The 12,142-nt window shown below is 40.1% G+C and overlaps 1 protein-coding gene across 3 annotated transcripts in view; it reads left to right on the forward strand.

Annotated features, from left to right (window-relative positions):
• Window positions 1-9,846, forward strand: part of nkx2.2a (NK2 homeobox 2a) — a 10,539-nt gene extending 693 nt beyond the window's left edge. The window contains exons 2-3 of one of the 3 annotated variants that reach the window (XM_085441620.1): window positions 596-928; window positions 8,735-9,846. In XM_085441620.1, coding sequence (XP_085297746.1) covers window positions 596-928; window positions 8,735-8,925 — 524 coding nt within the window. In that variant the 3' untranslated portion in view covers window positions 8,926-9,846. Of the gene's footprint in view, window positions 1-595; window positions 1,618-8,734 lie in introns of those variants that run through there. The other 2 variants (XM_085441618.1, XM_085441619.1) reach the window with 2 other exon arrangements.
• Window positions 9,847-12,142: the final 2,296 nt, after the last annotated feature.

Genomic DNA, 12,142 nt, shown 5'->3' on the forward strand with positions numbered 1-12,142 from the left:
CTATTCGGTTACATTAAACCATAACTGATGACATGCAGCTTCCAGATCCAGCCCAGCGATGCCCTTGGGTGGCTTTCAGTGTTAAAATTTATGCACCGTGCACTGCTCGATTGTGGCGTTTGCAGCTCAACAAATGCGCTCAGTGTTTAGACTCCTGCACTTTGCATTGTAAGAATTCGATCGATTAAGCACCGTGGAAAAACAAGGGGGCTGTCAGTTACTCAGAGTATAATCATGGTGTGAAATATAAGCCTGCATTCTGTGGGGATTTACAAGCACACAATGCACCTTTTAATGCTTCACTGATTCGCCCTGCTCGTGTAGAACTGGGCTGAGGAATTGTTCTGTTTTTCAGTTTTCCACGCGTCCTAAATAGTTGAAATTAGCCACAGGTCTTGGGCTTGTATTCTTCAGTTAGGCTTCTGTATTAAAGATGTTGTAAGAGTCGTTAAATCCCGAGAAATTGAACATAATATCGCTTTAAAGCGAGGTTATTCGAATTAAGCAGTAATGGTGGCGCATCCTAAACTTTCCATGGAGATTATGTGTTTGTGATAAATGTCTCTAAGAACTTTACAACATAACATTTTGACAGTGTTTCTCCCGTTTCTTGCCGCAGTGCACGGTCTATCCGCCAGCTCTCAGGACTCCGCCAAGTCCCCGGAGCCTTCTGCGGACGACGAATCGCCGGACAACGACAAGGAAACTTCCAGCAGCGGCGGGAGCGACTCTGGCAAGAAGCGGAAAAGGAGGGTGTTGTTTTCCAAGGCACAGACCTATGAGCTGGAGCGCCGCTTCAGACAGCAGAGGTACCTGTCCGCCCCGGAGAGGGAGCACCTGGCCAGCTTGATCCGCCTCACCCCGACCCAAGTGAAGATCTGGTTCCAGAACCACCGGTATAAGATGAAGAGAGCCCGGGCCGAGAAAGGTATGGAAGTGACCCATCTCCCTTCTCCCAGGCGGGTGGCCGTGCCCGTCTTAGTCAGGGATGGAAAGCCTTGTCACACTCTTAAAGCTCAGGACTTGGCGGCCACTTTTCAGGCCGGGATCCCCTTTTCGGCATATAGTGCCCAGTCACTCCAACACATGCAGTATAACGCGCAGTACAGCGCCGCGGCCACGCCACAATTCCCCACAGCACATCACTTGGTGCAAACGCAACAGTGGACTTGGTGAGAGAAATTATAGAGACTTGGCTTGGAGGCGCGGTAGGGAGTTTCACCACAAAGCAAAGAAAAAATAAAACACACAAACAAAAGACTTTTCATTTTTGCAGCTTGACTCATATATATACTACCATTTTTATTCGGGGCTCATGTGTGCGCCGTGTTTACATGTTTTCGTTAAGAGAACTGGGTCCAAACCTCTCCCATATAGATTTTATTAAGAATGTCAATGCTCTTCTTGTGATTTTTTATTTTTTATTTTATTTTTTTGTAAGTATGTTGTGTGTTGGTTGTAGAGATGTTTCCTCTTTTTTTTTTCTTTGTCCCTTCGTGTTATTATCAGCACGTACGAACCACTTTATAATTATAGAAATTTTAATTTCTTGCTTCTTTTATGGACCGAAAAAAATATTTATGGCCATGAATAAACACTGGCAAGTTTTCAGCTTTTTCCCTTTGGTTTTTATTTCTTGTAAATAATTTTGTGGCAGGTGTTTGCAACGCAGAGCAGTTGCGGGAGTGTGGCGATGAAGAGGGTTGTGTAGCCTACATTTCTGAATCTTTTAATTAAAAAAATAAAATAAGGGGACTGCCGTGTAAATAAAAACTGTAGCCTCGCGGCGACGGTAAAATAACCGATTTTGTTTTTTTAAATAAAAAAAAACATCATTTAAATAAAATGCGTTGTTTCTGACACCAGGGTTTGGTTTATAGCCGCCACTGTGAAAATTCTATTTTATTTTAAAAGACACCGGTAAACGTGATGATAAAAGGCGATGATGAAAACACTTTATTGTGGCACAGAATGGAAGTGAGCACGGGAACGAAAAAAAAATCTCCAGCGCACTTCAGTTCTTTCTCTTTCAGGCAAATTTAATCCCGAAAATATTTTTTCTCAATCCGAACACCTCGCTAATAAAGAGCCGAAAGTCACTTGTGAAATGGGACTAAAATCCACTCACTTACTATAAGTGGGCTTCTCAACATAAGAAGCTTTTGAGTGAAAAGCTCTCCTTTTTGTCAGCATCCCCAACCACCCCCGGCCTTGGTTGTAAAGTGGTAGACTGCGAGGAAAAACATCGTTTAATGCAATAAATGTTTTGTTATCTTGTTAAGCGCTAAACTGCAAACAGAGCAGGACGGATCAATGACTCACCAGCCTTCTTTGTTTAATCACGGCAGCGTTCAGCTAAAATTCGCGTGGCTTACAGAGGCTTGAAGGGACTAATAAAGACATTTTTTACACGATCATATAACATGTTGGCAATCATAGCCCGCATTACAATATACTTTACGCTATTAGGCGTTCTTTACCGTGGGACCAAAACGAGCACAAATGGCTCCCCAGTGATCCGCAGAGCGCATTGCGGATTATCAGACTCCAGTCAATATCTTGAGTAAATATGATAACCTAGTTGAAAAAAATCTATGCATTTTGTTTGTCCCGGGCCAAAAAATCTCACAGCAGATGTTAGAGTCGCCCCTATCATCACCGAACAAACAGCTAAATTGGGCAGATTTGCTAATTATTTACAGAATTGAGTCTCAGGGGGCTACTGCTTTTGTGGATGACACAGACTCAATTTGTCGCTGACAGAAAGGTTTTGTGTTTCGAGCTTCCAGGTCAAATAAATCAAACTTTATTTTTTTATTTCTTTGTCTTAAAACCCCCAGAAACGTGTGTGTGCGTGTGTTAAATAAGCAGACGCAGTTATTATAGAAACCCGCCACATGCGAAGAGAAAAATGACGTGAGTACCAGTGCGTGTTATGAGAATTATAAAGAGAACCGATAAGAGTCGATGATAAATGATTGCCTGTCTGTGATTGGATTTTAGTGAACTCTGACTGGTTTCTTTCAAATCAAACTCAAACTGAACAAGTCCCGGAACAATAACGCAATTTAAAAACTCATAAGTGAAAGAATGACGCTGACATTTGTGTCAGTTTTTGTCCAACAGAGAAGGCAGCTCTGCGACTCTATCACTGCGCAACGCAAGTGCACGAGGCAATAAAAAAATAAAAAATAAAAAACAAAAGCCCAGGCCTGGTTTCTGTGGATGTTAGAGGCGTGCATGCTAACGAGCAGCAGGAGTGGAGATGCAGACAGTGTAGATAGACAGAGTTTCTTGGTGCTGTTCAGAGTCAGGGAGATGTATCCTTGGGCTTTTTGTCCTGCCTGTCACTTGGTGCCATTGTGATCCTTGCTGCACACGTTGTGTCCCATATGGGCAGCTGGGCTCGGAAAAGGAGAAAAGAATCTCTTACAAGCCCCAAATTGTATCAAGCTTTCAAATAAAGCATTGTTGTCTCTCAAAGAAAAACGAATTAAAAATTCGTGCTATATCTATTCTGGTCAAAAAAGAAGCCCCATTCACACATAACAGGGAGTCCTTCTTCCTTGATAGAGCTATGCCAACAACAGCCTTCTCATTTCTCTTTTCCCTCTATCCTCCCATTCTCCAACGTGAAAGGCCGATTATTGTCTGTCCAAAAAAGTGGCTCGTCAAGGCGCAAAAACTATTTTTAATTCTAGACAGTGTTCTTCCTTGTTTGCTGTGCGTGGGCCTGTTTCTAAAATGAACACATGGAAAAATATTTGACACTGTTTGGCCCCCGTCCTTTTTTAAGGACTTCCGTATCGAGCGTAAACTTGATCTACTATTAATTAACAATTTACGGTTAGATTTCACAGCAGCTCTCCTGACTTTAAAGCCAGTGCCGCGCTGCTGTGCGATATACGGATGTAGAACAAATAATACACCTGACTAATAATTAAATGCTGAAGCTGCCATTTGCACTTTTATTTTGCTGTGATCTCTGGAAAATGCAGATGTTTTTCCGTGAGGACAAAAACTGGGTTTGTTGGCAGGTGTGTTGTGGACTTTTGCGCATGAAAGACCGGAACTGATCCCATTCAAGTGGTTTCTTTATTCATAAATTGCCTTTACATTTTCATATTTAACAATATGATATTTAACACTTTTTCGGAACCATACAAATCTGCTTTCAGAAATTATGCTCACTTGCAAATATAAAGTGATTTAAACCAGCTGGAAGCTCCCTGCGCGTTCAGTCAGGCTCTGTCGTGTTTTCCACAAAACTGAAGTAAAACCTCAATAGTGTCTTCGTGGAAGCCTTTACGATAAACTTTTATGATGAACAGCATTCTCTTTGCACCCCCGTATTGCCATTAACGCACCAGAAAATTACACTACACCTCTATCCGCTCAGCAACAGGGTCAGATTTATCGGAAATTGCTTTTGGCTGCTTGAAGGGATAAAGCAGTACGATATTAAAACAAGCATCTTGGCGTGCAGCATAGTTCAACCTGCGTGGATAACTCTATTATATACCTTGGAATACAATACTTGAGGAAATATGCACTTGGGACACCGTGAATCTTCGTCATCCTGCCCATTTGAACCTCGACATGAATCATTTTTCTATCACGCACATCGCCAAATAAACGAGGATTTCAGAGCTATAATAAGCGGTGCTTTTCATTTAAAGGAAGCGATCTGGGTTTTATTGCCTTAAAGGAGATCCAGATTAGATTCGCCACAGTGCCGATATTAAAGAGAAAGGGGAGTGATGGAGGGAGGGGGAGGGGGAGACGGAGAAGAAAAAACGTTGCGCCAGGTTGCCACAAGATGGAAGCAGAGGTCTTCAGTTGGCGCCATGCAGCTCTTACCTGCAAATGTCGCCTTACTGCATCTAATTCCATCGCTACAAATTACAGCAGCTAAATCATATTCCAACTGCTGAAGTAATGCGCCTTTTTTTCTCTTTAATGAACCAGCAAACTTGACTGTCTTTTAAGTGCATGATTGCGGTTTATGACATTGTTATGGATCTTGAGAGCATAATCATATCGCTCTTCAAAACAAACTAGGCTCGACGTAAACAGTCCACGGGCAATTAGCACAGTTTCCATTTCACAGTCAGAGAGAGGGAACTGGCGGAGAAATAGTCTGCGTGTCTCCACGGTGTGGCGCAATTGGATAGGGGGAGAAACGGGGTGCAGCAGCTCGCAGATTAATTCACTCCAGTGAAAGTGAACAATGGGGGTGAAGTAAGGTTTACCAAAGAAAGTCTGAATCAATCATCGCCTTTTACAACAAAGAAGGCTGTGAGTCATAGCTGGTCACGCGTGTGAAAATCTAAATCTACACCGCTGCTACGTTTTGTGCCAGAAACGCAAAGGAGAGGTGTGTGTTTTTGTTTTTTTAAAAATAAAATCAAACAAAATAATAACTAATAATCTACTTGGAGCATCAAATAAACTCAGAGAGGGCTGGATCTGTTTCCTTACGATCAAAGGAAAATAATGAAAATTAAGCATCATATTTGGTATCAAGAATCAAATCGTTAGCATTTTGGGTTTTTACATGTGCATCACGTCCTGCAGTCACATAGACTTACTTTCCAAGCTGCAAAATGCCTGAACACATCCCTCCATGTAGAGAACTATGCAAAGCACTGCAAAATGGGTCAAATGACGTCAAAGTAAAAGCTACCATCTTTATGCACCTGCTCAGTTCAGCGTCAGTGAGCTTGCAACTGTAGGGGGCCTCATTGGGTTAGAAACGTTTCGCAGCAGGGGGTGCGGAGATGCTGAACACGGTGAAGGAGGGTTGAGGGGAGAGGAGATAAATTCTTAATCTGCTTGCATTGTGACCAGTTTTGACTTTGGAATAAAAACAGCGGTTTGAAACAAACACACACAGCGCTGAGAGCAGAAACATATCAAGACATCAACACTGGGGCTTCTTCTGTTTGCTGTTTTGGTGTCAGCCGGTGGGCATGTGAAAGTAACACGGTCATATTCGAATCCACGAGCTGCATTCAAATTGGTGCTGTGTGTATTAGTGTAGGCGGCAGGCTGCTGTGTGAAGCAGACAAAGCCCACATGACACATACACAAGTTGACTCAGCGAGCGTCTGCAGAGTACTGTTCACATCAGCAGCCCATCTGCGTGAGAAGAGTCTGGAGAGGTGCGAGCTGCCTAACACAAACACCAGCATCTATGACTTACACAAGGAAGAAACCGGAGAGCTGAAGTTTTCTGTGGAGCTCAAAGGGGAATCCTTCCATCGTCTCCGAACAGCTCCAGCTTCTGTCACACTGTGTTTATCTATAAGATTAAATAAAACAGGATTGTCTTTGTCCACTTCAATTTGAACTGTACCCATTTAACAGTCAAGAGTAGTGCTTTTCTATGATACACTAAAAGCAAGTATACGCCTGCAGCGCTCTGTAACAAATCTATTTGATTCACAGCCGATGATAAGCTAAATTCATAAAAGGCTTGTCATTGTTCTCACTGAATGAAGTCACTATTTGTAGATGACTTATCTAATGTGTCTAATTAAAGGAATAATTGTGAAAAAGCATTTTAAGTTGCGCACAGTTTATTTTCTGGTATGAAAGATTTCTTGATGTTAAATTGGCACTCGTGTTTGAACTCCATTATTGGGGGAATATATACTAAATATGAACACAGCTTGTGTTATTGCAATGACAAACTATATGCTTCTACCGTGAGCACATTAGGAGGGGTGTAACATATACTTACCATTACTTGTTTAGCTCATTAGCATGTACACGTAAACATCATGGCATCCATTGGTTTAACAAGTGGACACCAGCTCTCCATGCAGCTTCTTACTCTGCAGCGCTTTGACTTGTTATTGCTTCTCCTTTCTTCCCCCCTGACTGCAGTTCTGTTGCACTATAAAATCTATTCGCTTGAGTTTCGTCATCCATGTAAGCCCACGGTCACAACCTTCACTTTACTTCTATAACAGGGGTTTTTTTTTTTTGGTGCTTTTTTCTTTCATATTTGTCTGCATTAGAGGTATGAAATGCCAAGACAGGAAATGTAAACACAGTGACGTTATTCGGAAATTTAATGATTTTAAGGAAAATCCAGTCATTGGATACGATCTCTAAGTAAACACTGCAAGACATCCGCATGTATTCAGTTTTCATTCTTGCCTCCACACGCAAGAGAAAACACGCCACGGTGTTTTGCCGTGGGAGACGCTGATCGTGCAGTTCTTTAAAAGTGGCAGGTCTGAGTTTAAAGTGCTGCAGATGACCAGCAGCCAGCTCAGAGTCATCTCACGGAAAAGGGGGGGGCGTCAAGGTTCTTGACTTTGCTGAATGTTGAGATTAAGAAAACAGCAAAGAGATGAGGAGAGTGACAGGGTGAGTAGAGTGCTCAGAGACTAAAGTTTGGATTTTTCTTCTCAAATAATTTACTCAATCTAATCTACTCCACGAACCGATGTAAAATCCTATAATGTGTATGATGAATTAAATAAAGGACTGCAAAAAAAAAATCACGTTGTTTTGTTAATTTTTGGTATTTTCTGACGAGTGTGCTTAGGATCATAATGAAATGATGATAAGTGGGATACGAATTTAATTTACCTACCACGACATGGGTATGAAACGCAGATAGTGTATGTCATAATTTTTCTTAAAATGTTCCAAAGTATGAATCATTAAGTCATACTGTAGCAGCCAATGCCTCTGCTTCCATGAGAGAGAATTACAAAAAAAAAGAAAGGTTGTTGAGTGCCATTAACAACTAAATGTGTCTCAAGCAGCAATGTTTAATTCAGCCTTCTCCAGCCCTCACTGATGGGCAAGCTCTGATGCATTACTGAAAAAATAGATATAAAATCATTCATCCATCATTTTTAGCTGGTGTAAAGTGTAAGGGCAAAGGTCAGGGAATACGGTGATTATTAGTTTTATACAATGACCTGCGAGATCAACTGAGATTCTTGAGCCTGCCATTTTAAATATGTAGTCACACCACCTTATTCTAATGGAAAAGATGTTTAACAGTCAAGCGCTGGAGCAAATATTTCTTCATCTTTTATCAACTTAACTTTTTAAATCGACCTAGTAGCTCTGATGCTGTGGTATTAATGCACTGTACAAGTGAAGGGGCGTTAAGCCCTTTGCAGAAGAAGCAGGAAAAGTAGATGATTCAAATTTCAGTGTCTATAGTATGAGTGGACTGTTCATGCACCCCTTTGGTTTGCCAACAGTGTCTTTTTTTTCTTTTCTTTTCTTAAAAAAAAAACAAAACAAAAAAAAACAAGACTTAATTTCACACCAGGTGACTTTTTCTACACATTATATCCAAATGATCCAGAGTCCTTAATTTGTAAATTAAGGCAACATCATTCACAGTCTGTGTACCTGTGCAATGCCTGTGGGACAATGCAAATATGACACATTACCTTTTTGTTTCAGATATGCTGTAATTAATGATTAATTAGATGAGCTGATCTACATGCCCAAATAAATATGCAATAAAAATACGATAAAGATAGGCACTCTTATTTGGACTTGAAACCGTTTCATAGCACCTGCAGGTAAATTTCAACCCACGGTGAATGATAATGTTCAGAGCCGACTAAGCTCAAAGTCGACTCTCTCTTGCATCTCTGAGTTCTATTAAAAGTTGTGCTGCTGTGTTATGATATGCAAATCACCATATGGTCTTATTTCCCTTTGTCTTCTCTTTCTCAATGTTCCACCTCAGGACTTGAATTGTCTTGTATAAAACCCACAGTCCGCTGCAGTCAGGTGGGCTGGATGGGGGACAGCGCCAACAATCAGGTTCCCAGAGTTGAGTGTTTATGCCTTTCACTTAATGGATTGTCTCACCTTCTTCAGAGGATGAACATGAGGTGCTTGAGATGCCAGCACTGCAAATGGATCCTGGGCCTTTGAGGCTGATAACGACTGGCCGTCATCTGTTTCAGACATGCTTCAATCAGCAGGCGTGATGATCAAAGAGCAGCAATGTAGCAGCAGTGTTTTACCAATTCAAATCATCTAATTAACTTCCTGTTTAAAGAGGATGTAAAATATGTGTAGCAGGATGTGCCTATCATGTGTTTGTGCACTTGTGCTCTGTGGTGAATTTTTAATGTGTTTCATGGCTCTCTGCAATAGATGGAAAATAAAAGTTTCTCTATGATATTTCCTTTTGCACTGCCTGACTTCATTATACAACGTATCACATCGCGTGCTCTTTGAAATGTATGAGTATGAAGCAATAACCTTCAACGTATTCATCTGTTGTAGTCATTAATGCATAGATCGTCCTACCAAACAGCATGGGTGCCACAAACATCACAAGCATGGCCACAAACTGCTGAAGAACTCTAACACTAGCATGGTGATGCAGAAAAATCCCTCTATACAAGCTCATCAAATATGTAATCATTTACATCTCGGGGGACAAATTCATTATTATGAATTTGCATTTTTTTTATTTATGCATAAAACTCTTTTTTAACTCGTAATGTGGTCCAAATCCAACTGCAAAAGTTTAATTTGTTTGATTTTTTTGTTTTGTTTTCGGCTCCATTCATGCTCCACGTTTCTAAACGACATCAGCACCCTCAACCCTGCAGGTTCCTCAGATCCTCTGCAGTCCATTGTCCTTTTTCCTTTACTCAGAGGAAAAGAAAAGAGGCAGCTACATTTAACTTTCAGGTCGTCAAGTGTTCCATTTCTTTTTGAAACCAACACTGTACATATGAAATGTTATTTATTATTTATTTGTATCTGTTCTTCCCATCAAAGTTTGCTTTAAATGTGAACTGTACAGACAATTACCCAAAATTTATTTAAATAAATGTTATTATTGCATTTGCTTTGCTATTTGAATTTTATTGGTTTTACTAAATGACAAACTTGTACCTCATTTGTACATCATTCATATTGATTCAGAAGAAAAAAATGACCAAATATCTGATATCATGCAGCACAACAGTACATCACATACTGCATATCTGTAAACAATATATTTATGTATCTATATATTTTACTAATTTTATGTTTGTATATGTTGTATTTCATTTCATGGGGAAATAGCATCCCGTTTTGCAGTGCACACAGAGAGAAAGAGAGAGACAGGCTATTGTGTAGACTGTTATATAACTGAAGCAGTGGGATGTGTTCAGGGTAAAACTTTAAGGAAGGCTGTACGTTCAGTTTAACACACTTTGTAAATGCTTCAGTTACAAGAGTTAATAGTTTCACAGATAGTGTTACTGTTAGTGTTCAAGTGCTTAGAAAAGTAAATAATAATCAATTTCTGGTGCTAACGCATTATTTTTGCCTTATATTGGCAAAAATCTTATGTATAAAGTGTATAAAATCTCCACTAATAAATGAAAGGCACAGTCACAGTGCTGATTTCTGTGCCTTCTACAGAAGCAGAGTTCTGGTTCGTGATGACAACTCTTATGTTTATTAATCTTCAGTTATCTGAGATGCAAAAAAGTTTAAAACAAACAGAGGTTTAATACTTTAGTGTAATTTGATTGGATGAAGAATATGAAGAATAGTGGTAAATGTGGCAAAAGGATGAACTGAAGGACACATGAAGCGCACGCATGGAAAAGGTGAAAACATCAAAGCACATTTATTTTATTGTAAGGTGCACACAGTGAGTCAGAAACACTTAAGAAACAATGTAACCACGCCCTCAGCATTTTAGACTGAGGTACTCTTGAGCAAGACAAGCACAGAACTCTGAGGCATGATCTGTTAGCTCTCGATTATCATCCAGGTAACTGCAGAAATGTTGCTGCGTGATTCTTTTTAAAGTTGTGTCTGAGTGAGTGCAGCGTTTTAATAATGTTTATTCACTTTCACTCAATTCACAAAAGCTTAGAAGAACTTTTGCATTTTTACAAAAAGGTACGTTTATTAAAAGTCCAAAATGAGATGATGTGCGTGTTGTCAAACACTTTCATCTATGAATGTGTGTCATATTATTAACCCAGCTAACTTAAACAATACTTTCATAATACGGTTTTTAAAAAGTGTATGAATTGAATCCAGCAGAGAGGTCCATTGAAGCAGGTTCTGTTTGCAGTGGTCAGTCTTACTGATCAGGTAAAAATCTCTTCTTAGTTTCTGTAACTGGGAAAAATCCACCGCCTGCAGAGTATATATGATGTTTCATCTGTGAGCAGACAGATGCCAGAAATAGTTTCTTTAACATGGTTCACTTTCCATTTGATGGTTTCTCCTGTATTATTAAATTAGCATCACATGCAGAGCACTGAACTGCATTCAGAGACACTTTTTTAAAGAGAAAGCTTTCAAGGTCTCTTTTTGGAGCTCAGGGATGTTTGTTCATCAGTATCAGTGATGACTGGAGCAACAATTTATTGGATAACCAAAGAGACATTTTACAGTTACTTAAAAACTCAGAACTGTTTTTGGCAGTTCACTTTTTGACTTGCCATCATGACACTCATCTGTTCCTGTTTAGATTCATAATGGTGGCGACAGAGCAGCAGCGTGGGAGTTTAAGAAAGGAGTATTTGAATGCAGTCAGTAACAGCATGTGTCCTTTCTTCATGTGAGTTACTGAACTTTTTTACAGCAAGAAGGCCTGATGTATTTTTATAGCAATAATGCAGATGCAGCGACTCCACATGCAGACTGAGGCTCTTGTTTACCTCAAAATATGAAATACTGAGAATCCATTTTACTTCCAATTTATTTGCAGATCAGAAAGCTGACATATTACAAGTCTTCACATTCCTTGGGATTATTTAAAAAGGCATATTAAACATATATAATCTCATTCCATCATTAAATATGTTGCTGACAAGATGTTAGTAACATAATAGTAATTTAAAAATTAGTTTTACTCCTAATGGCCATGTGTAATATATCTAGGCCTGCTTTTAAACAAGTGGTCACATCCATGTAATTTACATGCAGTGTTCTGCATTTCTGCAGTGTAGTGAACGTCAATAAATCAAGTAAAAGCTGTGAGAGGTGAGCTGTGGCGGGCGGCTGAAGGGTGTTTTGTGTGTTTTCCTGTCGAGTGAGCAGCAGCAGTAGTCATCCGAGCTGAGGAATCTTTTTATGACTCCTGCACTCATGGCTGGAGGGAAGAGAGAGGACGAACCGTCTG

The sequence above is a fragment of the Copadichromis virginalis genome, linkage group LG19 (assembly GCF_057382275.1).
Source record: "Copadichromis virginalis isolate Kocher_CV1m ecotype Utaka linkage group LG19, C_Virginalis_male_GT1.1, whole genome shotgun sequence".
Classification (NCBI taxonomy): Eukaryota; Metazoa; Chordata; class Actinopteri; order Cichliformes; family Cichlidae; genus Copadichromis; species Copadichromis virginalis.